This window comes from Ursus maritimus, unplaced genomic scaffold (assembly GCF_017311325.1).
Source record: "Ursus maritimus isolate PB19 unplaced genomic scaffold, ASM1731132v1 scaffold_2, whole genome shotgun sequence".
In the NCBI taxonomy this organism is placed as follows: domain Eukaryota; kingdom Metazoa; phylum Chordata; class Mammalia; order Carnivora; family Ursidae; genus Ursus; species Ursus maritimus.
The window spans coordinates 16779671-16803003 of record NW_024424452.1 but is presented as its reverse complement, the minus strand read 5'-3'; the positions used below and the strand labels follow the sequence as shown (position 1 = coordinate 16803003).

The 23333-nt window shown below is 56.5% G+C and overlaps 1 protein-coding gene across 2 annotated transcripts in view; it reads left to right on the top strand.

Annotated features, from left to right (window-relative positions):
- Positions 1 to 23282, top strand: part of ITGAL (integrin subunit alpha L) — a 45994-nt gene extending 22712 nt beyond the window's left edge. Inside the window, exons 12-31 of one of the 2 annotated variants that reach the window (XM_040635079.1) lie at positions 954 to 1105; positions 1464 to 1601; positions 2089 to 2286; positions 2432 to 2562; positions 3734 to 3894; positions 4000 to 4151; positions 5678 to 5767; positions 8478 to 8531; positions 8625 to 8698; positions 9039 to 9180; positions 11461 to 11571; positions 11907 to 11986; positions 12100 to 12186; positions 13632 to 13707; positions 18376 to 18489; positions 18747 to 18803; positions 18900 to 18998; positions 19396 to 19491; positions 20237 to 20347; positions 21883 to 23282. In XM_040635079.1, the coding sequence (XP_040491013.1) occupies positions 954 to 1105; positions 1464 to 1601; positions 2089 to 2286; positions 2432 to 2562; positions 3734 to 3894; positions 4000 to 4151; positions 5678 to 5767; positions 8478 to 8531; positions 8625 to 8698; positions 9039 to 9180; positions 11461 to 11571; positions 11907 to 11986; positions 12100 to 12186; positions 13632 to 13707; positions 18376 to 18489; positions 18747 to 18803; positions 18900 to 18998; positions 19396 to 19491; positions 20237 to 20347; positions 21883 to 22056 (2297 nt within the window). In that variant the 3' untranslated portion in view covers positions 22057 to 23282. Of the gene's footprint in view, positions 1 to 953; positions 1106 to 1463; positions 1602 to 2088; positions 2287 to 2431; positions 2563 to 3733; positions 3895 to 3999; positions 4152 to 5677; positions 5768 to 8474; positions 8532 to 8624; positions 8699 to 9038; positions 9181 to 11460; positions 11572 to 11906; positions 11987 to 12099; positions 12187 to 13631; positions 13708 to 18375; positions 18490 to 18746; positions 18804 to 18899; positions 18999 to 19395; positions 19492 to 20236; positions 20348 to 21882 lie in introns of both variants that reach the window. The other variant, XM_040635078.1, reaches the window with a different exon arrangement.
- The last annotated feature ends 51 nt before the right edge of the window (positions 23283 to 23333 follow it).

The window sequence follows — 23333 nt, the reverse complement described above, 5'->3', positions numbered from 1 at the left end:
AACCCCAGGGCTCCAGGAATGTGCACGGATAAATGGGAAGGGGGTTCAGCCTCTTCGCCCCTCCTCTCCTGGCTCTGTGTTTGTCACTCATTTGCAATGACCCTAAGCTGAGAAGATGAAACTGGGTCAGTTAGTCGTCTCCTGACTCGGAGCGTTCCTGCTGGGTGGGTCCTGGCTCAGTGCAATCCCTGGTCCAGTCTCCTGCGCATTTCCTCAGGTGTCCCAGGGGAGAAGCCTCGCTGCACACACGCAGGCTGTGGACTAGGAAGATGGCCCGAAGGGATAACTCTAAACAAAATGTGGTCAAGTCTCCTGCTTTATTTTGAATATTCATACAGATTTTGCATTCTTCTTACCAATATATCTCACTTTTTTTTGAGATTTTATTTATTTGAGAGAGAGAGGGCCCAAATGGGGGGAGGGGCAGAGGCAGAGGGAGAAGCAGACTCCCCACTGAGCAGGGAGGCCAACTGGGGCTGGATCCCGGGACCCTGGGATCATGACCTGAGCTGAGTCAGGCAGATGTCCAACCGATGGAGCCACCCAGGCATCCCATTATTTGATTATTCTTAAATAGTGTAGTCTCCCTTCCCAACCTTCAGGTCAGCTGAGGCTCAGGAAGATGCACCCTGTTTCCTGGCAGCCTGGCGTCTGTGGCTGCTTTTCCCTGGGCCTGTGTGTTGGCCGCAGTTTGAGAAATGCAGCTTTGGAGCAAGATGGTGGGATTTGTGCCACTCGGAGCACACGGCTGCTTTCCTCCGGAGCAGGTCCTCCGATCATTTCGGTGCATCTTTGCTACTAACCCAGTTTCCCAGAGTCTCTGCCCTTTTTGTCCCTGGGTTTTACCTTTTTCCAGCAGCCATTGTGGTTCTAATTCCAATCCGCTGTCCTCCCTCTCTCCCTCTCTCTCTCTCTCTCTCTCAATCTTTCTCTCTCTCCGCCACCCCCTTCAGGTTACACAGTGACCTGGCTGCCCTTCCAAAGGCTCCCTTCACTGGTGGCCGCTGGAGCCCCCCGATACCAGCATGTGGGGCGGGTGCTGCTGTTCCAGGAAGCAAAGGTCACAGGACACTGGAACCAAGTCCAGAAAATCGACGGGAGCCAGGTGAGCACGGCCCCAGGGGCATCCGTGGGTCAGGGACTGGTAGGACACTGGTCGCGCTCCCTGCCGTCTGCACGCACTCATCCACTCACAGTGCAGCAGGCCCTGTGCAAGCACTGTCACATTCAGTCCCCACAGGGGACTTCCCTCGAGGTAAGCTTTGTCACCTCCACCTGCCAGTTTAAGAAACAGAACCTTAGAGCGCCCACCTTGTCCTGACTCATACAGGCTCCACGGGGAGGGGGGGTCCAGGACTTGCACCTGCATTTGAGGGACTGGAGTGAGGTGGACATGGAACAGCTGAGGGGGGAGGAGGGGTCCAGCTCACAGGGCTTCCTCAGACATCTTCCTCTCCCTGCAGATTGGCTCTTACTTCGGTGGCGAGCTGTGTGGCATTGACATGGACCAAGATGGGGAGACAGAGCTGCTGCTGATCGGAGCGCCCTTGTTCTATGCGGAGCAGAGAGGAGGCCGGGTGTTTATCTACCAGAAAAAACAGGTGGGGACCAGGACATGGAATGGAGGGGGTAGGAGAAACAGATTCCCAGGCCGACCCAGGTCCCAGTTATCCTGAAAGTCTTTCCCTGTCTGAGCATGGTGAATCAGACCTTTAGAAAAACCGACAAACGAGAGCTGACTCGTGCTCAGGGAGGGTAGGCTGTGTGCAAGGCCCAGGGCCAAACCTTTTATTTACAGGATGCCTCTCTTGGTCCTCACACAGTCCCCTTCTGGGGAACTCTGAGCTTTCCTTCATAAAAGGGAGCACTGCGGCTCAGCAAGACTGGGTCACCTTCCAAAGCCCCAGGGTCACCCAGACAGCAAGGGGCGGAGCTGGGACCTGAGCCCAGGTCCGTCTGCAGCCCTGTTCCCATTCTGTGAGGGGCCACATCCGACCCTTCTTCAGCGTTCTTCATGCACTGGGTGCTGCACCCTGCAAACTCTTGCTGAGCCACTGAGGTGGGACCTGTCACTTTGCTCCTTCCCAGCTGGGCTTCGAAGTGGTCTCAGAACTGCAGGGGAATCCTGGCTACCCGCTTGGGCGATTTGGAGCAGCCATCGCGGCCCTGACGGACATCAACGGGGATGGGCTGGTGGACGTGGCGGTGGGGGCCCCTCTGGAGGAGCAGGGGGCCGTGTACGTCTTCAACGGGCAGCACGGGGGGCTGAGCCCCCAGCCGAGCCAGGTGAGAGGCATCCCGCCTGCCGATCCAAACCCATTCCCAGGCACCTAGAAGCCTCCAAGCCCGGACCCCACTGCCCAGCCTGTTTCTTCCCACCCTCTGGCCTGTCCTCTCCCTAGCTTAGCAGAAAATTTTCTCTTGGTCTCAGCGGATAGAAGGGACCCAGGTGTTCTCAGGAATTCGATGGTTTGGACGCTCCATCCATGGGGTGAAAGACCTCGGAGGAGACGGCCTGACAGATGTGGCTGTGGGAGCTGAGGGCCGGGTGATTGTGCTCAGGTAAGAAGGAACTGATGATAATCTCAGCTCCCGTCCTTTGAACGGCTACCCACGTAGGAGGACTCCTCTGGTCTTCCCCCAACGCTGTCTGTCAGAGAGGTTCTCTTCCTACATAACCTTCACGTCTCTCTGGTTTAAATGGCGACAATTCAGTGACAGGCTGGGATTTGAACCCAGGCCTATCTGACATTAAACCCTCTAGAGAAGGAACATCCCGTGATGGCTCTAGAACCTGGTACCTGGACTCGGGCTGAAGTTCTGCCATGTACTGGTGGTCTTACCCCAGTCTCTTAGCTCCTCGGGACCTCAGTTTCTCGTCTTTGAAATGGTGACAATTCCTGCCTCTCCCCTGTCTTCCTGTTATCCGAGGCGTCGTGTAACGTCATATAGTGAGTAGACTAGAGCACGTGCTGGGATTTAAATACCAAACCAGGCACTGGGTACAGAGTGTGTATGTGGGGAAATCAATAAAAAATCAAGCACGCAGGTAGGTGATTACAACTCGTGGTGAGTGCCGTGAGGGAAGCGAACAGCGTCTGAGAGACAGAAGAGTAGCGGAGACTGCCTCTAGATTGGGTGGCCGAGAAAAGCCTCTCTGAGGAAGTGGGACTTGGGAAAAGAGAAGGAGCCAGGCTCGTGGGAGGAAAGAGGACGGGGGAGGCAGGCTGTGCGACGCGGACAGTAACAAGTTTGGATTTTATTCTGAACGCCGTGCGGCATCAGTGAAGCATTATAAGCCTGGAACTAGCTCGATAGGATTTCTCTTTCTCAAAGCTCACTCTTCCGGGGGCCCTGGGTGGCTCAGTCGGTTGAGCATCTGACTCTTGACTTGCGTTGGGGTCATGATCTCAGAGCCGTGACTTGGACCCTGTGGTGGGCTCCGCCCTGGGCGTGGAGCCTGCTTGGGAGTCTCTGTCTCTTGCTTCTTGGGTAACACCCCCCAGCCACCACCAAAGCTCACTCTTCCGTATGGAAAATGGGTCAGAGGGCCGCTAGAAGGAACTGGGAAGCCCTCATGAATTCCCATTATTATTACTATGTCGAGGAGACCGTGATGTTGAGGTCTGCTTCTGGGGAGGAGAGGCTTCTGGATGCTGGTAGAAGGAGCCCCGGTCTGACTGGGAGTGCTGCTGAGGCCCAGGGAGAGCGTCGGTTGTTTTCCGCTCTGCAGCTCCCGGCCTGTGGTGGACATCCTCACGCAGATATCCTTCTCCCCGGCGGAGATCCCAGTGCAGGAGGTGGAATGCTCCTATTCAACCAGTAACAAGAAGAAAGAAGGAGTTAACATCACAGTCTGTTTTCAGGTCAAGCCTGTCACCGTCCAATTTCAAGGTCAGTGCCGTTTCCCGGCTCCCCAGAGCAGCTGCCCACCCCAAATGCAAGCTTACGGGCCCAGCGTCCCCCACCCTTCAACTTCTGCCTCTTCTCCCTGCCCAGGGCTCCTGGTTGCCAACCTCACCTACACTCTGCAGCTGGACGGCCACCGGAGCAGAAGCCGGGGGCTGTTCCCAGGAGGGAGACATGAACTCAGTGGGAACACAGCAGTCACTGGAGACCTGTCCTGCACCAAGTTCTGGTTCCACTTCCCGGTAAGGGAGCCATCGGGGCTGCCCTAGGAAGTGCGGGGGCGGCAGAGCTGACCGCAGCGACGGGCAGCAGCGGGTGCAAGGATCAGCTCGGTCACCGGCCAGCTGGGTCACAGGGCCCTTGGGTCTCTCTACACTGCCATTTCCTCTTATGATAGTGGTAATAATACCATTAGCATATTTTCTCTAGTCCTTAATCTATGGACACGGGCGTTTTAACATAGTTACCATTAGGAAGTACTTCCCATTTTTTTCCTGTAATTTTTCCACACATCATATATTAATGCTGCTCCCCAGCTTTTCATAAGTATTTTAATAGCTACAGAATATTCAGTCATGGCAGTGCGTCCTTGTTTGCCAGGTACACATGGTCATTTATTATTACCATTCATCACAGAAAAAGGTTCTTTTAATATCAGTTTGAGCAACTGCTGAGACACCCAAATTCGGTTTGCTTCTAACAGTCCTGTGTAAAGTAGGGTTGATGGTAAATTATCCTGGTCCCTTAAATATTTAATGAGACTGGGTATGGGATTGGTGTATAAGATTTTGAAGTTCGAGGACACCTGGATGGCTCAGTCAGTTAAGCATCCAACTCTTGATTTCAGCTCAGGTCAGAATCTCAGGGTTATGAGATCGAGTCCTACGTCGGGCTCCGCGCTTGGCATGGATTCTGCTTGAGATTCTCTCTCTCCCTCTCTCTCTGTCCCTCATCCCCCCTCTAAAAACAAAAAGATTTTGAAGTTCATTTTACATTTTTCTGTTATGGGGAAATTTCAAACATATAAAAGCAGAAAAAATAGCTCAGTGAACCCCCAAATACCCATCCCCCAGTATCAACAGTTATGAACTCACTCACTGTCTTAGCTCATTCATACCTGCACTCAGTGCCCCTCTGCTTCCTTGCACCCCACCCCTACACCCCCACACCCCCACAAGATCTAGAAATTTTCAACATAAATTTGCCAGAAGTGGTAGTGTGTCATGATGGGAAGACCTGGGACTTGGGAATTGGACAGATTTGGGCTCATTTCCTAGCTCCATTCCTTAGGAAGCTTGGATTAACTCTGTTGACCTATGTTCCTCACCTCTAATGTGGGGATAATAATGCCTGCGTCTTCGGGTTGGTGAAGGAGTTCAGGTGAAGATGATTTGGGTGCCTATGAAGTGCCAGTGTGAGGGATTGGTAATAGCATAAAAGGCCAAGGCCCATCCCTGTTCTCAAGGAACTAGGATATTCTAGTTATTCTAGAATATTCTTTTCTTGTGCAACCTTCGATAATGGCTGCCTAGAACAGTTTGACAGATTCAGGGGCTTTGGTCAGGACTCAATGGGAAAAGTGGGGTGGTTGATTGGCGATGTCTGCCGTGGGAGTTGGGGCTGAGGGAGATACGTGTGCTGAGAAGCGACCCTGGGCATGCTATAAACACCTGATGCTAGAATCTCATCATTTGTAAAGTATGAACCAGGTGAGCATTTAACTGGAAGATTAAACTCACAGCACAGGTGGTATTGTCATCACCCTCAGGTATGCATTCAAGACCTCATCTCTCCCATCAACGTCTCCCTAAATTACTCTCTCTGGGAGGAAGAAGGGACACCGGGGGACCAACATGCGGTAAGAAGAGATCACTTAGGGGAATTGAGAGGAAACTGGGGAGAGTAGAATTTCAGTTTAGCAAGACTGTATTATAGAGGAATCTTTGGTTTTAAGCAATAGAAACCAAACACAGCTCACTTCAGCAGAAAGGAGCGTTCGGGAGCTTGTATTTGGCAAAGCAAGACTGGGAAGAAGGGGAACCAGAGCGAAGGCTCTGGGGGCTCTTGAGGGGAGGGAATAATGGATGGACTCTTCAGAACACGGCCCCTTTGGAGACTCTACCGCCCAGCATCAGCTTCAGCCATCACCAGGATCCTAACATGGCTCAAGGGGCACATTCCAGGGAGGACAGTGTTCCCTGATCAGCCTTCTCACCAAAGCGTATTCAGTTGAAAGCAGGTGGTGTCCTCAAAGCCGAATTGGGGGGCCATCAGGATGTAAAAGAGGAGAACACTATGGTCGTTTGCTGGACCACACACTCCCCACCCAGGCCCAAAGCCAGGTTTCCCCTCCTCTGCTTGACACTCAGCTGGTGGTTTAGCTTCAAGGCGGCAGGATCCGGTGGAAAGAGCCTGAGGCAGCCCCCCCCAAAGATGCGGATTTTGTTTTTCCCCCCCGGCATGAATGTCTGAGCAGGTTCCGTCCCTCTCTGGGACCGTGCCCCCATCTATGAAATAAGGCGGACATGGCGAGGCCTCTCCCAGAGCGAGAGCACCTGACTAAGTGCCCTCTTGCTCCTGGCTTTTGGCAGCATGCGCTGAGCGCGCCCCCAGGCTTGCTTGCGCTCCCCAGATTTGAAGGGAACGGTGGGGTGCTCACCCAAGATCAAGGCCCCCGCCCGCCCGACGCTCACCCTGCGCTCAAGGGAAGTTGAGCGCCTGCCTGTGCTAAGCCCTATTCTAAAGAAAACATGGTCCCTACCCGGAAGGGCTTCACGGTCCGCTCCGGAGGTCGGACATGCCAACAGACAGGACGGGCCGTGATAAGGGTGTGGTCAGGCTAGATGCGTCGTGCTGATTTCAATCTTAGGCAACATGTCCGTTGCCTAAGAGGCGCCCCGTCAAGTCCCCGGGTAGAGACGGGGAGGTGGCCATTCCAAGAGAAGGCATCCTGCGAACACAGGCAACAAAGACGCCAGAGCTTGTGCGTGTTGGGAGCACAGCAGGCGTGCGACGGAGGGTGGAGGAGCACCTGCTTCCCTTTGAGACGAGGGCCTGGAAATCCATGTGATGCTTACACGTCCATCTCATTGGTCAGAACTTGGTCACGTGGCCACACCTAACTGCGAGCCTGAGCCGCGCAGCCTCTGGTCCAGCTGGCCGTGCGACCAGATAAACGGGAGGCTCTGTTTTAAAGGCAGAGGGTGAGGAAGGATGTATGGAGACAACCAGCAGTCTCTGCCGTTGCTACTGATTTGTTTTTTTAAAGCCAAGCTGCGTGGAGTAGGAACTCAGGGTAAAAAAAAGAGACTTGAGCTCACAGTTGCCAAGAAGGGCTTCCTGGGGAAAGTGTCATTGGCAGAACGAGTCGACTTTGGGTAGTGGATTGAGGAGAGGCAAAGGGAGAAGCGTAAGGAAAGGTGTGGTGGTACATTCAAGGGAGAGGAGGAGGTGGGCTTAGCTTCCAGTAGGACAACTGAGCAAGGCAGAGACCCCGGATGCCTGTTTGGGGGCTGGCTGTGGTCTAGTGAGTGGAGGGAATCCAAGTTGAGAGTGGGTGGGAGCAGTCAGCAGAGGCCCCAGGACCCCAGCCCCTTAAGGAAGAGTCTGGAGGTTGTTTGGCAGGTGGCCTGGGCGTGGAGGAGGCTGGAGTCTTTGTAGAACATTCAGCTAATAACTCACAGAACACTTCTATGAAGCCATTACCCTCAGGATCAAGTCCCAACTCCCAAACGTGGCTTTAAGGCCCAGGGGAACCTGGACCCTGCTGCGGTCTCCTGCCCCCGACTCGCAGCGCTCTGGCGGGTCTGAGCGTGTTCCTGCTGCACGCACAGACGCAGTCTCTAGCCTCGGGCCATCGGGGAGCCCGTCCTCCCTTCCTCCCTCTCCATTCTCTTTGCCGGGCTCTCTCCAGCTCATCCTTTAGATTTCAGTTGAGATCCATTTCTTCAGGAGGCCTCCCTGATCCCCAGGTGGGGCATAGGATTCCCTCCTACAGGCTCTGAATATACCCCGTACTTGTCCCATCAAACTCTCGAAGATGCTGGTCGTTCCCCCACCACCCCCCCGATCAGGGGGGACGGGCAGTGTGTCTCTTTTGTTCTCTGGTGCGTGTACCCAGGGCCCAGCACAGGGCTGGCCTGGAGCAGAAGCCCTAGAAATGTTGGGGAAACTGGCCTTGATCTGAGGAGAGACGGAGAGCTGCTCTGGGGGGAGCTGGGGTCTGCCGAGGAGAACCACAGGAAGAGCTAGTCACAGGCGGACGAGCCCAGGGAAGGAGGTGGGCTAGGAGGAGCTTTGGAGCTGCTTTGTCAGGGCCAGGTTCCCCTGTCCAGGGGACACCCTGAGTCTCGCCTCCCTTGAGGGGCTGCCATCTGAGGACTGCACAGGTGGCCTTGGGGCCGAGTCAGGAGGGCGAGGTGCCGCCTGGGCCGGGCCTTGGCTCCTGAGAGGGGCCGACCAAGCCAGCCCAGCTGAGCCCCAAGCTCTGAGCCCCTCTAGCCCTCCTTCGAGAGTTCTGCTGCCTCAACTAACCTGTCTTCTCTCCCGGCCCTCCCACTGCTCAGCAGGGCAAGGACGTACAGCTCATCCTGAGACCCTCGCCACATGCGGAGACCAAGGAGGTAAGAGGGCAAGAGGGGCAGCTGGAGAGGCCAGGGTCCCTCCCTCTTGGGTCTGGGGCCTGGGCCTCCTAGTCTTTCTTCGTGGCCTTTCAGATCCCTTTTGAGAAGAACTGCGGCGAGGACAAGAAGTGTGAAGCGAACCTAGAGCTGTCGTTCTCCTCTGCAGGGTGAGGCCTCCAGCCCCCTGCGCCCTCCTCTTCCACCTGGTGTTTTCCCGAGGCAACTCCCGGGTCCTGGAAAGAACAGGGGGCTTCGACTCCAAAAACCCCCATCTGTACTCACTAGATCTGTTCTGTGGGCCTTCGTTTCCCTCTCTGGGAATGCCAGTCCCTTGGGCACGCCTGTCAGGATCAGATGAGGTCGAATCACTCAGAGCCTGTGCATGGGAGCTGATTTTGGTGCATTCAGTTTTCTAGCCTAGCGGACCCCTCAGTTCGGACAGCCCCCACCTCTGCTCCTGCCTCCTTCACCTGGGCCCCTGTAACTTTTCCCTGCTCTTGCCCCCAGATCCAGAGTCTTGCGTCTGACCCCCTCAGCCAGCCTCTCTGTGGAGCTGATGCTGAAGAACTTGAAAGAAGACGCGTACTGGGTCCACCTCAACCTGAGCTTCCCCCAGGGACTCTCCTTCCGCAAAGTGGAGGTGCTCAAGGTAAGCGCCAAGGCAGGGCCTGCCCGGGGCCACGCTTGTCCCCACAGCTTCTGCTCCCCTGGCAGAGCCTCGGGCAGACAGCACAGCCTGGAGCTGTGGGCAGCAGCTGGCGTGCAGAAGCCTTAGGTCGGCAGGCGGGTTCTCGGCCTCATGGCCCCCCTCACCCTCAGTGGGCCTCAGATCCTGCCACCAGGGAGGCTGGGGACACCCGCAGGGCTAGTGAGCGGGCCACATAGAAGAGACTGTGACAGAGGCTCGTGGATCTGGTGACCAAAACGGTGTACACAGATTTAGTGAGCTCTGGCTCCTTCCCTCCTAGAGCTGACCTGTGTGTTTTGTTGGGGGGGGGGGGGGGGGGGGCTAGGCTGTTTTAAATACAACTTTTACTTTTGTCAATTACTGGCACAGAAGTAATACACGATCACCGCAGAAAGCTGGAAATCACAGAGAAGTTTAGAGAGGACTGTCACCCCCTACTCCCACAACTCAGCGGTTACTACTTTTTATTTTTTTAAAGATTTTATTTATTTGACAGAGGGAGAAAGAGCACAAGCAGGGGGAGCGGCAGGCAGAGGGAGAGGGAGAAGCAGACTCCCCACTGAGCAGAGAGCTCGATGTGGGGCTCGATCCCAGGACCCCGGGATCATGACCTGAGCTGAAGGCAGACACTTAACTGACTGAGCCACCCAGGCGCCCCAGCAGTCACTACTTTTAATATTTTGGTGTTTAGGGGCACCTGGGTGGCACAGCGGTTAAGCGTCTGCCTTCGGCTCAGGGCGTGATCTTGGCGTTATGGGATCGAGTCCCACATCAGGCTCCTCCGCTATGAGCCTGCTTCTTCCTCTCCCACTCCCCCTGCTTGTGTTCCCTCTCTTGCTGGCTGTCTCTCTGTCAAATAAATAAATAAAATCTTAAAAAACAATATTTTGGTGTTTATCCCACTGTGTGTCTACGCACATACATATAAATTACGTCGAATATTCATTCATTCTGTACTTGTTTTTACAGATGGGCATTTTGCTTTCCATTTGGTTATTTTTCCTCGTTTTTAAAACAAATGGTTATTGTGATAAAATATATATAATAGAAAGTTTGCCATTTTAACCCTTTTCAAGCGTACAATTCAGTGGCGTTAAGAATATTCACAATGTTGGGGCGCCTGGGTGGCACAGCGGTTAAGCGCCTGCCTTCGGCTCAGGGCGTGATTCCGGTGTTATGGGATCGAGCCCCGCATCAGGCTCCTCCACTGGGAGCCTGCTTCTTCCTCTCCCACTCCCCCTGCTTGTGTTCCCTCTCTCGCTGGCTGTCTCTCTGTCAAATAAATAAATAAAATCTTTAAAAAAGAATAAAAAGAATATTCACAATGTTGTCCCACCGGCATGTGTTTGCAGAATTTTTCCATCATGTCAAACAGAAGCTCTCGATCCATTACAAGCAGTAATTCTCCATTCCCCACCCTCTGCCCCTGGTAATCTCTCATCTACTTTCCGTCTCTCTGGATTTGCCTGTTCTGGATTTTTCACAGAAGCGGAATCATACGATACTGTCGTCTTATGTCTGTCTTCCCCGCTTTGCATGGTGTCTGTGAGGTGCTTTTATGTGACAGCAAGTACAAATTTGCTTCCTTTTTAAGGCTAAATAATACTCCATTGAATGGATAGACCACATGTTGTTTATTCGGTCATCTGTCAATGGACATTGAATTATTCTCATCCAACAACATTAGATGCTTCCTCACGGGGCATCTGGTAGAGTGATGAGGAACTCGAGATCCGGAGTCAGGCGGACCTGTGTTCACATTCCTACCAGAACCCTGCCAGATGACCCAAGGGTGGGACCCGGGGAAGTCACCGGACTTCCCCAAGCCTCTGTCTCCTTATCGAATTCCCGCCCCGACCTGAGGCTGAGATCCGTCCTCACAGACGGTGATGAAGATGAACGGTTCTGTGCTGCTTAGCCCAGGATCAGGGCTCAAGCTCACTTTAAAATGGCTGCTGTGTGGATCTCCTCGTACCCTCGCCTGGGATCGAACAGCGCGCCGAACCGTTCCTAGCTCTTTGAACTCTTTGATCACTTCTGGATTTTCACAATCACACGTAGCATCGCGGTGAACATCTTTGGGGAAGCCTCTCTGGCTGTGCCCCCGATTCTCTGCCCCCCCCCTCTGACAATGTGCCCAGGCCGGGACGGAGCCGGGGCGCTGGGCCCTGAGGGTTGGTGGCCTCCGGGACCTTGGCCTTGCCCACCAAGAAGTCCGTTCCTTCTCTCCTCCCCCCCCAGCCCCACAGCCAGATACCTGTGAGCTGCGAGGAGCTCCCTCGGGTATCCAAGCTTCTGACCAGGACCCTCTCTTGCAATGTGAGCTCTCCCATCTTTAAAGCAGGCAGCGGGGTGAGTGCCTCAAGGCCCGAGGAGCCAAACCGCCCGGGGGCTCTGGGCTGAGGTGGGGAGGGAAGGGTGCGGGTGATGGGGAAGGAAGCCCCTCACTCCTCCTACCCCAAAGGGAATGACAGCCTGGACCGTGGAATCAGACAAACCTGGGGTTGGGTTATTCATTTTGGGACCTTACACTCAACTCCGCCGTTTGGGACTTTGTCTCCTCATCTGGACAATGGGGACAAAACACCTATTTCTGGGGCTCAGTAACAGGGGTCCCTGGTCTCACAGCAGTTGGGCGTGGGGGCCGCGAGGCGCTTCCCTCCTCATTCCCCTCTCCTCCCTGCCAGGTTGCCATCCAGGTGATGTTTCATATGCTGCTGAACAGCTCCTGGGGGGACTCGGTCGAGCTGCACGCCACTGTGAGCTGGTGAGCAGGCCCCAGGCAGGCCCCCGCTGCACCGCTGCCCCGGCTCGCAGACGGCCCCGCGGTCCTGGCCACGCGCTTCTCCTAACACTGCCCTCTGCCTTGCCCCCACGCAGTGACAATGAGGACTCAGACATCTTGGGGAACAACGTGGCCACCACCAGCATCCCCGTCCTGTACCCCATCAACATCCTCACCGAAGAGTAAGTCCTGAGCCGCCCGCCAGCCCTTTCCTCCCACCTCCGCCTCCCCACCCAGGGCTCAGCCTCGCCTCCCAGGACTCTCCTTCACAGCCTCCTCCTTTCCTTAGGCCCCCCAGAGATAATTAGAACTGATTCCAGCCACAACCCCAAGAGTTTTCAATAGCCAAAAGAGGGGAGGCCCTTTAAGAGTTCTGAGGTCAGCGGTTTACTGACGGAAGAAAAAGCACATGGGGCGTTGACCTTATTTCAGACGCTGCGCCCGCTGCAGTGCACAGCTGGGCCTCCCCTGGAGCTTACAGCCCCTCGTGGGGCGGCTGTGTCTCTCTCCACATGAGCAGGGAACAGGCAGGCTCAGAGAAGGGAGGACCTCACCCAGAGCCGTAGAGCTAAGAGGCCCTGCTGCTGGCTTCTGAATTTGGGTCTAGTCTGACTCCAAAAGCCCGTGCTAGATGCCCCCCTCCCCCCCCGCCGCTTCCTGGGGGTGAGGAGAGCTGGGAGAGGGAGGGAGAAACTGTTCACAGTGGCTCTTGCCCACAGAGAGCTCAGAGTCAGGTAGGAGAGGCCAAGCTCTCGTGTACACAGAATCAGTGAGTTATGGCGGGAGGACCCATGGGGTCACCAGTTGGATTTTCTCATTTACAGAAAAGGGGATGAAGGCTGAAAAGCAGAGTAGCTTTCTCAAGTTGGCTCAGTGAGAGGAGGACAGGGACAGTGACTGAGCCAAGGTCTCTGGTGCTTTTGAACGCAAATGCCAAACAATGATATTGCCTGAAGTGCGGTACAAAATTAGAGCCAGGAAAGGTTATTTGGGTTGGAGGAGAGATGGAAGAGTTCACGGAGAGGTAGGGGCTTGAACTGGGGTCTGGAGAAGAAGGGGGTTCAGATAAGGGCCAGGGAGGAGGAAGGACGTTCTCAGGAGAGAGAATGGCGTAGGCCAAACGAAGCGGCAAGCAGGTGGGGGGGGAGGGGACAGCGGGCAGGTCTGGACATGGGGAGCTGTGAGCCTGACCCTTGTGGGCAGCAGGGGCCATGGGCGGATTCCGAGCGGGTAGGTGGCAGGATCAGACAGTAACATTAAGAAGGTCATTGGAAGGATGGCATGGAGAGGAAGGCAGAGGCTGGTGCCGCTATGTGGGAAATGAAGGGTCCACAGACCCTCGTGAGGTGGGGACGCTGTGCGGCAGGGGGCACACAGCTGCAAAGGCCCATCCACCTGGGCTCCAGGCCCGGCCCGCCACGGCAGGACGCTGGGCAACAGACTGACCCCCTCCACGAGCCTTACTTTCCAAAGGGCAACAGCAGAGCACTGGAAGGTTACACGAGAGCATGTCTGCGTGGTCCCTGGGGGTCCCTCAGAGGCTTCCCCTGGCCCGGGCCCCTGCCCTGCTGGAGACTGGGTCCTTGTCTCCTCCTCTTTCTACCTCTGCTCTTCCCTCTCTCCACAGCAAGGAAAACTCCACACTGTATGTCAGCTTCACCCCCAAGGGTCCCAAGAACCAAACTGTCAAACACTTCTACCAGGTACGAGCCTCCGTGTGAAAAGGCCCTTCTGGGTCACACAGTTTTCAGCCCCATCCCGAGGACCGAGGCTGCAGAGACACAGCCCCATCCTCAGCGAATCCAGGGCCCTCGGCCTCATCCCGTGGGCCTTTCTAGAGAGCCTCGCAGCCTCCCCTGAAGTGCCTCCCCAGCTCCTTTCCAGCACCAGATACTTTGTGGGATCGAACTTGAGAGCCGGAAGCACTCGGAGAGAGAACCCAGATTTTCACTCAAACGTTCAATGGGCCACTCTTCCAGCTAGATGCTGGGGCAGCAGTTCAGTCGGTCAGGGCCCCTGGCCACTCCCCCGACGCAGCTCTGTGTCTGGTGCTTTTTATATATGCTTATATATATATGTGGCCCCCTGTGAGTCTCACACCAACCCGTGAGAGCCCCAGAAGGCAGAGGTGTGGCCATTCCCAGCGTACAGGTGAGAAAGCCACAGCACAGAGAGGTCGAGTAACTTGCCAGGTTACACAGCTACTAAGGGGGAAAGGTCAGATTCCAGCACTTACTTGAGTACCAAAATTCATGTGTTTCACCTCTAAGTGAATGATCTGTCACTTCTCGTGCTGAAGGCTCGGGGCTGTAATAGCAATCTTCATTGTGGGAACAAAGAAGAGGGAGGCCAGCCCCTGAGTCTCGAGGAGTCTAGGTTCTTTTAGAGGTAACCTCAGAGAGAGGAGTAGCCATTGACTGAGCCAAGGGCAGTCTCGTTTTCCTGTGGGGGAAACTGAGGCCCCAAAGAGAAACTGTCTTCGCCCAAGGCCGTGCTGGCGTCAGGGAAGCCTGGGGCAGAAGCCGAGCAGGAAAGGGACCCCAGGCAGGTAACCCCTTTAGAACAAAGGCTGGAGCCTTCTCACTTGGATATGATGATGGAGGAGAGTGGCCCCTGGGGAGGTCAGATGCCCATTTGCATAGAGAATGGCCAGTAGAGTTGGTTTCTAGTGCTGTTCACTGGGAGGCCTCTGGGTTCCTGAAGGAGGTTGGCAGACTAGTCCTTTGACCAGCAGAATAGTGGGGAAGACTTGAACAGGCATGGACCCAAGCCCCAACTCTACCACTCCATCTCTGTGTGATTGTGGGCCAAGGGCTTAACCGTCCATGCCTCGAGTCCCTGCTGTGACAAATGGCGTTTAGAACGAGAACTTGCAGGTGTCGTGAGGTTGAAGTGGGTTACTTACTCCCTGTGGAGTGCTTGGCCCACTGCCCGGGGAGTGGAGGTTGTTAATGACTGAGGCAGGAGTTGTGCCCCAGCCTGGAGATTCCCCAGCCAATGCAGAAGCCTGCTTCGTTTCTTGCCCCACTCCTCTGGGAACCAACTCAAACCCTTTGCGCTCCCCCTTCCCCCCCACCCCATTTCTCTCCCTCTCTCTCTCTCTCTCTCTCTTTCTCTCTCTCTCTCTCTCTCTCTCTCTCTCTCTCGGGATAGTCATCAGGGCCAGATGGCTCCAGCCGCCTCCAGCCACCCCAGCGCCCTCCAGCCCTCAAGCTAAGCATTTGGCTCCCTGCCGCCTGGCCCGCCACGCAGCCACTCTTGCTAAGGGTCCTGACGACCTCTGTTCTAACTAAACCCACCTCTGCGTGGAACACTGGTGATCTTTCCCTCTTGCCCGAAGCTGTCCTGTTAGGCCTTTTTTGCCACAGGGAGGTCAGCTCGGGTCTGTTGTAAGCTCCGGTGAGAGCTGGGCGGCCGGCCCATGGGGTCTTCGTCCTCACGGTGTCCCTCTCCCCTGGCCGGTCAGGTGCAGAGGCTTCAGCCAGACCTGAAATCTTCTTGAAGCTCTGCCCTTTCAAGCTGTGTGGCTTTGGGCAGTTTACTTCACCTCTCTGAGCATCAGTTTTTCAGTCGGTAAAATGGGGATGATAATAGCTCCTACTTTATGGGGCTGTTAGGAGGGAAAAAGTAAGACGATGCATGTGGCTGCTCTTAGCATCGTTCTCACCATCATCCAAGGAAGGCGATAGAGCGCAGCCACTCCAGTCCCTGGAGGCCCGGCCTGGGCTCAAATGCCAGCTCTGCTCCCCGATCACTTCGGACAAACGAGTCTCCCTGAACCCCAGTCCTCCCCTCCATGAAATGGGGATGACAGTGCTCCCCGCCACATTGGAAGCCCCAGAGAAATCCGAGAGATCCGGCATTCAGTGAGAACCACAGGACGCCCAGGGCGCTGAGTGTCCCGAAAATGGTGATCGTTCTTACCTGTGTCTCCCCACGCGCCCCGTCTTCACGCCGCCCTGGCCACAGCTGCTGCTCCTCGCTGGCTCCCCTGCCCGCCCCACATCAGACCCTCTCAGGGTGCCTCTCTGCCCACAGTCCGAGTCCCCCTCCCAGCTCGCAGCTCCGCACTGTGACCCCCTGCTCCCCCAGCGCGCCGGGCCCGCGGCCCACCGGGATGTCTTCCTAGCATCTTTTTGGGCCTTTTAACAGCCCTATGATAGAATGAGATACAAGTCACAGTCCATATGATTTACCTGCTGTTTTAAAAAAAGATTTTATGTATTTATTTCAGAGGGAGAGAGAAATGGGGGGAGGGGCAGAGGGAGAGGGAGAAGCAGACTCCCTGCTGAGCAGGGAGCCCAACGTGGGGCTTGATCCCAGGACCCTGGGATCACGACCTGAGCCGAAGGCAGCTGCTTCACTGACTGAGCCCCCAGGAGTCCCTCGATTTACCCACACTGATTGATCGATTGATTGGTTTACCCACTTTTAAAGTGTACAGTTCAGGGGCCCCTGGGGGGCTCAGCCCCTTAAGCACCTGACTTCAGCTCAGGTCATGACCCCAGAGTCCTGGGATGGAGCCCTGAGTCGGGTCCCCTGCTCAGTGGGGAGTCTGCTTGTCCCTCTGCCCCTCCCCCTGCCTGTGCTCCCTTTGTCTCTCTCTCTCTTAAATAAGTAAAGCAAATCTTAGGGAAAAAAAATAAAGTGTATAGTTTAGTGGCTCTTAGTATATTCGTGAAGTTGTACAACCGTCACCACAATCTAATTTTAGAAGATTTTCATTGTTCCAGAAAGAACCTTTATGCAGGGGAGGAATCCTACAGTATGGGGTCTTTGTGACCGGCTTCCATTGAGTTCACTTGGTGTTTTCGGGGGTCATCCACATTGGAGCCCAAGCCAGTGCTTTTTTACTCTTTTTTATTGCCAGGGAATGTTCCATTGTGAGGTAGGCCGCGTTAGATTTGTCCGATCGTCGGCTGGCGGACATCTCAGTGGTTTCCACTTTTTGGCTTTTATCCACTGTGCTGCTTGACCGTTGCCGTGCGAGGTGTGGTGTAGACACGTTTTATCACGCTTGGGTCTACACCTAGGAGTGCGGTTGCTCCTCTTGGGGCTTTGTCTCAACGTGTTCCAAAGTGTATCACTTTCCCCCAGGCCAGCATCACCTCAGGGGTGCTCAAAAGCACCCCTTTCCTCAAGCCAAACTTCCAAGTCTGGGTGAATGTGTCCTTCCTCCGTGCCGCCCCCCCCCCACCTCCGCAGCTTCTGTTCTGTGTTCTCTGGTCTCCTGGGCCCCCCTGCTGTCCGGACTCGGGTGCCTCGTCTTCTTGCAGCTGTTGGCACAGGCTCCCCGCCTGGACCTCGGCTTGCCTTGCCCCCTTTTTTCTGCTCTGGGCCTGCCCAGAGGGAGCCCCCGGAGCCTGCCCTCCTCAGCTATCTTCCGTGACTCACCATTGCTTAGTTGAGGGTCCCCTGATTTCTGGCCTTGGGACTCCTGGGCACATAATCTCACCCCAAGTCTCCTTTCCAGATGTATGTCCTACCTCTCCGTCCCAGGCCCCCGACCTGCCACCGTGTCACACTCACCTGCCCCTGTCCTGACTCCCCGCATTTTTGCTTCCCGGTGCCTTCCCCCATCTCCGTCTGTTCCACGGTTAAATTCAAATGCTGCCTCTGACGTCAGACCTTTCCAGGTTAACGTACCTGATATTTTGCGAGCATCCACAAGTGTTTGTCGAGTGACTAATGGTAGAGCCTCTCCAACCGGGTATGAATTTCCCTGCTTGGCCTCCCTGAGCCGTTCGGAGGTACTGCTCGAGTCACTTTCTTCTCTGCTTCTGGGTCTTCCTGCCCTCGCACAGTTGGCCCTTTCATCTAGAGGGTACTTGGACTTGTTCCCTAAATCACTCCAAGGCCCTCGCCAAAGTGAGTCCTTCCCAACCTGCATTGTGCAGGCGGTTTTCACATCCATCCTTGTTAAGCACCCTTCGTTCTTTCTTTCGCTCGTTCAAACAATGACTTTTCTGGAGGCCTGCTGTGTGCTGCGTACTGTGTCAGGCAGCAGGGACTTGCCAGCGAGAGAAGCCACAGCTGCTGTCCTCACGGAGCGCGCTGTCCGCGGACAGACAGACCCAGCTGCTTTGCCGTCTTGCTGGGGACATGGAGCACTGTGGGGACACACAGCGGGGGGAGCCTCCCTCCCCTTGGGGAGTCAGCCGAGCCATCAGAGATGCTGCTTGAGCGGTACCTTGCCGGGTGTGCGAGGGTGTGCCCCGTGGAGAAGGCCCAGAGCCACACGTAGCCCACGCTGGCACTTCGAGGACGAGCTGTCCTTGCCCGGACCTCAGCCAGGGAGGGCTGCCTCTGGAGGGGCGGTTGGAGGGGCGGCTGGCATTTAGGGCTCTGCGGTCCTTTGTCCTCTGTCCTAGGTGAGGATTCAACCTTCCGTCTACGACCACAACGTGCCTGCCCTGGAGGCCTTGGTCGGGGTGCCAGGGCCTCACAGCGAGGGGCCCATCACACACAAGTGGGGCGTGGAGATGGTGAGTACGGCCCAGAGGAGGGAGAGACACTCAGGTCGGCGGGAGTGAGCTCACAAAGGAGTACAGGTGTGGGGGAAGGGAGCGAGGAGGGATGCATCGTGTTGGGCTCAGTGATTCTGAATCTCCCAAGAGCCCGGGGGAGTGAACCAGGTTGGCCCAGATGCGGAGAGTGGGGAGGGAGGCCACGTTCTGGCCTTAAGGGGCCAGTGTCCTCTCTCTGCTCCGGACTAACCGGAGACCCTGTCTCATCATTCCAGGTGCCTCCTGTGAGCTGCCATCCTGAGGATCTGGAGACGCTGCCCGGTGTGGCTGAGGTCAGGGCCCAGGAGCTCAGAAGTTGGGGTGGGGGCCACCAGAGTGCAGGTGGGCAGACAGGCCTCTCTGACCCCTGCTCTCTTCATTCTTGGCAGCCTTGTTTGCCCAGAACCAAGTTCCACTGCCCACTTGTCTTCAAGGAGGAGATCCTCGTCCAAGTGACCGGGACGGTGGAGCTGGTGGAAGAGATCAAGGTAGCCGGCGGCAGCGGACACCGTGGCGGGGGAGCCCCAGGGCTGAGCAGCGGGCTTCCCCGCCAGATGGGCTTCCTGCGTTTTTCCTTACTACCTGGCTGCAAAGCCCTGATATTTCCACAGCGGCAGGTGAAAGAGACCCGGGATCTGCTTGAAATTGGCAGGGCTGTCTTCATGGGCCTATGCCGGTTCTTCTGGGTTCTCGGTAGGAAGTAGTGCCTTCTAGAAGTGGGCCGTGGGCTGTGAGGACGCGGCGGTAGACAACTCATTAGCCGCAGTGCACGCCCCCAGGGCCCAGTGTCCTCGGGTTCTCCCCCTCCGTCAAGGTGGGGTGCAGAAGTCAGCGGGCTCTGCTCCTTGTTCTCCCTGGCCTGACGTCTCCCCCGCCGTTTCACAGGCCCCGTTCACGTTCAGCCTCTGCAGCTCCCTCTCCGTGTCCTTCGACAGCAGCAAGCACTTCCACCTCTACGGCAGCAACGCCTCCCTGGCCCAGGTATGGCTCTGCCTCTTCAGAAGCCTCGGGAACAGAGGTCAGCAGAGGCTCTGGGGAACCCCAGGGCAGAGCTAGAAGAACTAGAACCAGAAGCGGGAGGGCCCCATGAGAGGTCTGGGCTGGGCCCAGAAGGAAGAGCTTCCCCGCGCTCAGAGCTGCCGGCCTTGGCAAAGGCTGTGATGGAGGCCATGGGCTCCCCGCCACCACGGGGACAAGCAGGCCACAGGGTCCCCCATCTGAGATGTGTCGGGCAGAGATCAATTTGATGGCAGCTCAGCAAAGGGTCGTCACCCCGTGCCCACTCTGAACATGACGGGGGAAGTGCTCGGGAAAGCGCTCAGGAAAGTGCTCGAAGCCCAGTGAGGAGCAGCAAGGAGTGAGTGTGGGGGCCCAGGCCACCCAGGCGGAGGGCGGCTTACAGAGCAGGAAGCTCGGAGCAGGGGAAGGGAAGCTGTACCAGAGAGCAAAGCCTAAGCCAGATTCTGGAAGGTTTTGTGTGCTGAGCTGAGATTCTGGCATTTTCTTCTGGGCCTCGAGGAAGCCATCTCAGAGCTGCCGGTGGGCCGTGTGCATGTTGGCCAGCTCGCTCGGGTGGCAGCCCGAGGAGGTTCACTGGGGAGAGGCGTCCGGGCCAGCCTGGCGATGTCGGGAGGCAGTCCCGACCAGAACTCGAAGACCCAGCCATTCACAAGCATGTCAGAGGTGCGAGAGCCTTCCCCTTACACCCCCGTCTCTCCTCCTCCAGGTCGTCATGAAAGTGGACATCGTCTATGAGAAGGAAATGCTCTATGTCTACGTGCTGAGCGGCATCGGGGGGCTCTTGCTGCTGCTGGTGATTTTCGCCGTACTCCACAAGGTGGGAGCTTCTGCGAGCCACGGGCCTGGCCGAGACAGCCAGGCTGGGGAAAGGGGTTTCGCAGGAGTCAGGGCGGAGAATATCGAGATCAGGGAGCGGGAAACCTAGAGGCGGCCTCAGCCCGCTCCCTCCTTCTACCCATAAGTCTCAGGAGGCCCAAAGAGCAAGCGAGACTTCCCCCAGCCCTCCACCAGGCACTGGCAGGGCCAGGACTGGGTACCCAGGGAAGGAGGGAGCACCCACGTCTCAAGGGCGGGGCACTGGGACCCAGAGAGACATACCACAGACATGCTCTTTGCCTTTGGGGGGCTCACAGTCTAATGGGGGAGACAGGTGCACACGTGATAAGGGCTCCACTCAAGGGCCTGTGTACTGGAGCCTCCCTTTGGCTGGGGGAGTCCGGGAGGGCCTCCCAGGAGAGGAGGCATTTGAGTTGGGACTGGAAGGAGGAGTCACCAGGTGAAGAATGCGGAGGGCAGATGTTCTGCATGAAACCCACAAATATTCCAGAAAAAGACAACACAGAAAGTCGGTTTCTTCCAGCCGCACTCCCAGAGGCTTGTCTTTAACGACCGTTTCGTTTCTGTTCTTCCAGATTCTAATTTTGTTGTTTAAACATGTGTATGCATGTGAGCATGAGAGAGGCAGAGAGAAAAGTCAGTGTCCGTGTCTATAGAAAACATAAATGGAAGGCTCCCAGATAAACTGCTTGGGGGCTTGTATTTCCCCCCGGTTAGTCTCTCTCTTGTCTCTGGCTGTCAGCACGATCACACCCACCTCTTGCTCTCCGACCTGCCGGTTTGCTGCCGCCTGGGTGCCCCACCTTTTTTTAAACAAGATCCCCACTGATGAGCATTCAGATTGTTTGTAATTTCTACCTATTTTTTTTTAAGATTATTTATTTGAGAGAGAGAGAGCAGAGCGAGCAAGAACATGAGTGCGGGGAGGGGCAGAAGGAGAGGGAGAAGCAGGCTCCTGGCTGAGCAGGGAGCCCGATGCGGGGCTCGATCCCAGGACCCTGGGACCATGACCTGAGCCAAAGGCACACGCTTAACCGACTGAACTACCCAGGTGCCCCTAATTCTTTCCATTTTAAACAGTGACCAAGAAAGGCTCTTGGCTCCCACATCTTTGCACATTTGTCCAAAACTTCTTTGGAATTAATTCCTGGAGCTGGAATGGCTGAGCCAAAGAATATACATGTTTTGAAGGCTAGAGTACGTGGCCCATTCTGAGCACTGGGTAAGCGCGGGCCCGTGCTGTTAGTATTACTGGATATGGTCCCACCGCCCGCCCCCAATATTGGCCCATGACGTTTTCATGAGCCTAAAGAATGAGCTGTTAAACGGACAGCTCTTCAGCATATCGCCAGGAAGCCGGCGTGGCAGGTGCCCTCGGCCCATGCCTGCGGCAGGCACCACGCATCCGTGGCACGCATGACACATTCCCATGCAGGGTGCTTTCCTGCTTTGCCGAGGCCCACTGGTCCAGAGTGTTCCGTGGACTTCCCTCACTCCAGTTTTGTCTTCCTGCAGTTTGGCTTCTTCAAACGGAACCTGAAGGAGAAGATGGAGGCCAGTGCCGAAGCTTTCAGTGGGCTCCCTCTAGAAGACTCAGAGGAGCCAGTGTCCGGGGAAGAGGCTGGGGACCCGGGCTGCCTGGAGCCCCTGCACGAGGAGGAGGCCCAGGATGCAGGCACCAAAGACTGAGGCCCAGGCCCGCCGCAGAGGGCCCGGGGCTGGACTCAGGAAGCCCGGCGCCCCTCCGCCTCTGTGTCTTGCTGTGCGTCTTCGGGCAGGTTGCTGCCCCCGCCTAGGCGTCGGGGTCGCTGTCTTGAACCTGGAGCTCACTGGTGCCTGCCTGCTCTGCGGGCTCATGCCCAGGGCCCATGAGGGCTGGGCCGGGCAGGCTCCAGACAGCAGGCCTTGTCGTGATCAGCGGGCTCGGGCTTCCCCCGGGCCTTCTTAGTATCCTCCCCTGGAAGAGACTACCTGATCTAAATTTGGAAAAACTGTCATCTCAGGACCTAGCGACACTCCCAGCCCTCCCACCCACCTGCCCTTGGATGTCCCTAGAGGCCTCAGACTCCCCGAACCTTGCCCTTCGCTCCCTCCTGCCTGGAGCCCAGTCTGCTTTCCATTGGCTGCCAGGGAGCGAATGTGACCAGTGTCACCGCGTGGCTGCTGAGAGGCCCTTACTCTGTGGCTGGAGACTAAGTGCCTTAGCAGGCCTTCCAGAGTCTGCAAGGGACCCTGAACTTGCCCGTGCTGAGTCGGGCCCCTGTCGCCCTCCGGGCCTCCTCCAGAAGCTCGCTGCCTCCCTTCCCGAGCTCCAGCTACACCGGCCTTCCTCGCCAGCCAAGCTCCTTCCCGCGTCTCTGCCTTCACCCAGACTGCTCCCTCTGCCTGGAACATTCCTCCCCAGCCCTCTCCCTGGCTGACTCTCACTCAGCTTGGGTAGCACCGCCTCAGGGCAGCCCCCGCCCCCCACCCCCGCCCCAAGGGGGTCCCCACATTACGCAGCTCACCCTAGCCTGCGTTTCCCTCACAGCGCGGCCCCCAGCTACTTCGCATTCATCTCCCAGCTCCAGCCACGGACTCCACGGGGGAAGGGACCCCACCCATCGTGTTCACCTCGGTGACATCACAGAGCCCGATGCAGGAGGCGCCTGACACAATTTCACCAAACTAGTGAGGGTGCCCGTGGGAAGAGGGAGGAAACGTTTGGGGGGGCCCATGGCATCCCCGCCCTTCCAGGCTCGGTCTTCCCCGGGCTCCCGCCTCCTCGCCGCGCAGCCCGCATCGGACGCCTCGCGCCCCAGGGCGGCCCCCACGGGAGGCTGAGAGCTCAAGGCGCGGGCGGCGTCTGTCCACCTGGCTCCCGGTGCCAAGAGCAGTCCCCACCTGTGTTCACCCAATAAAGGTGACAGTCTGTCCAGGCTTGTGATGTTTTTATGCTGGTGCCCCATTGCAGCCTGGCTCAATTC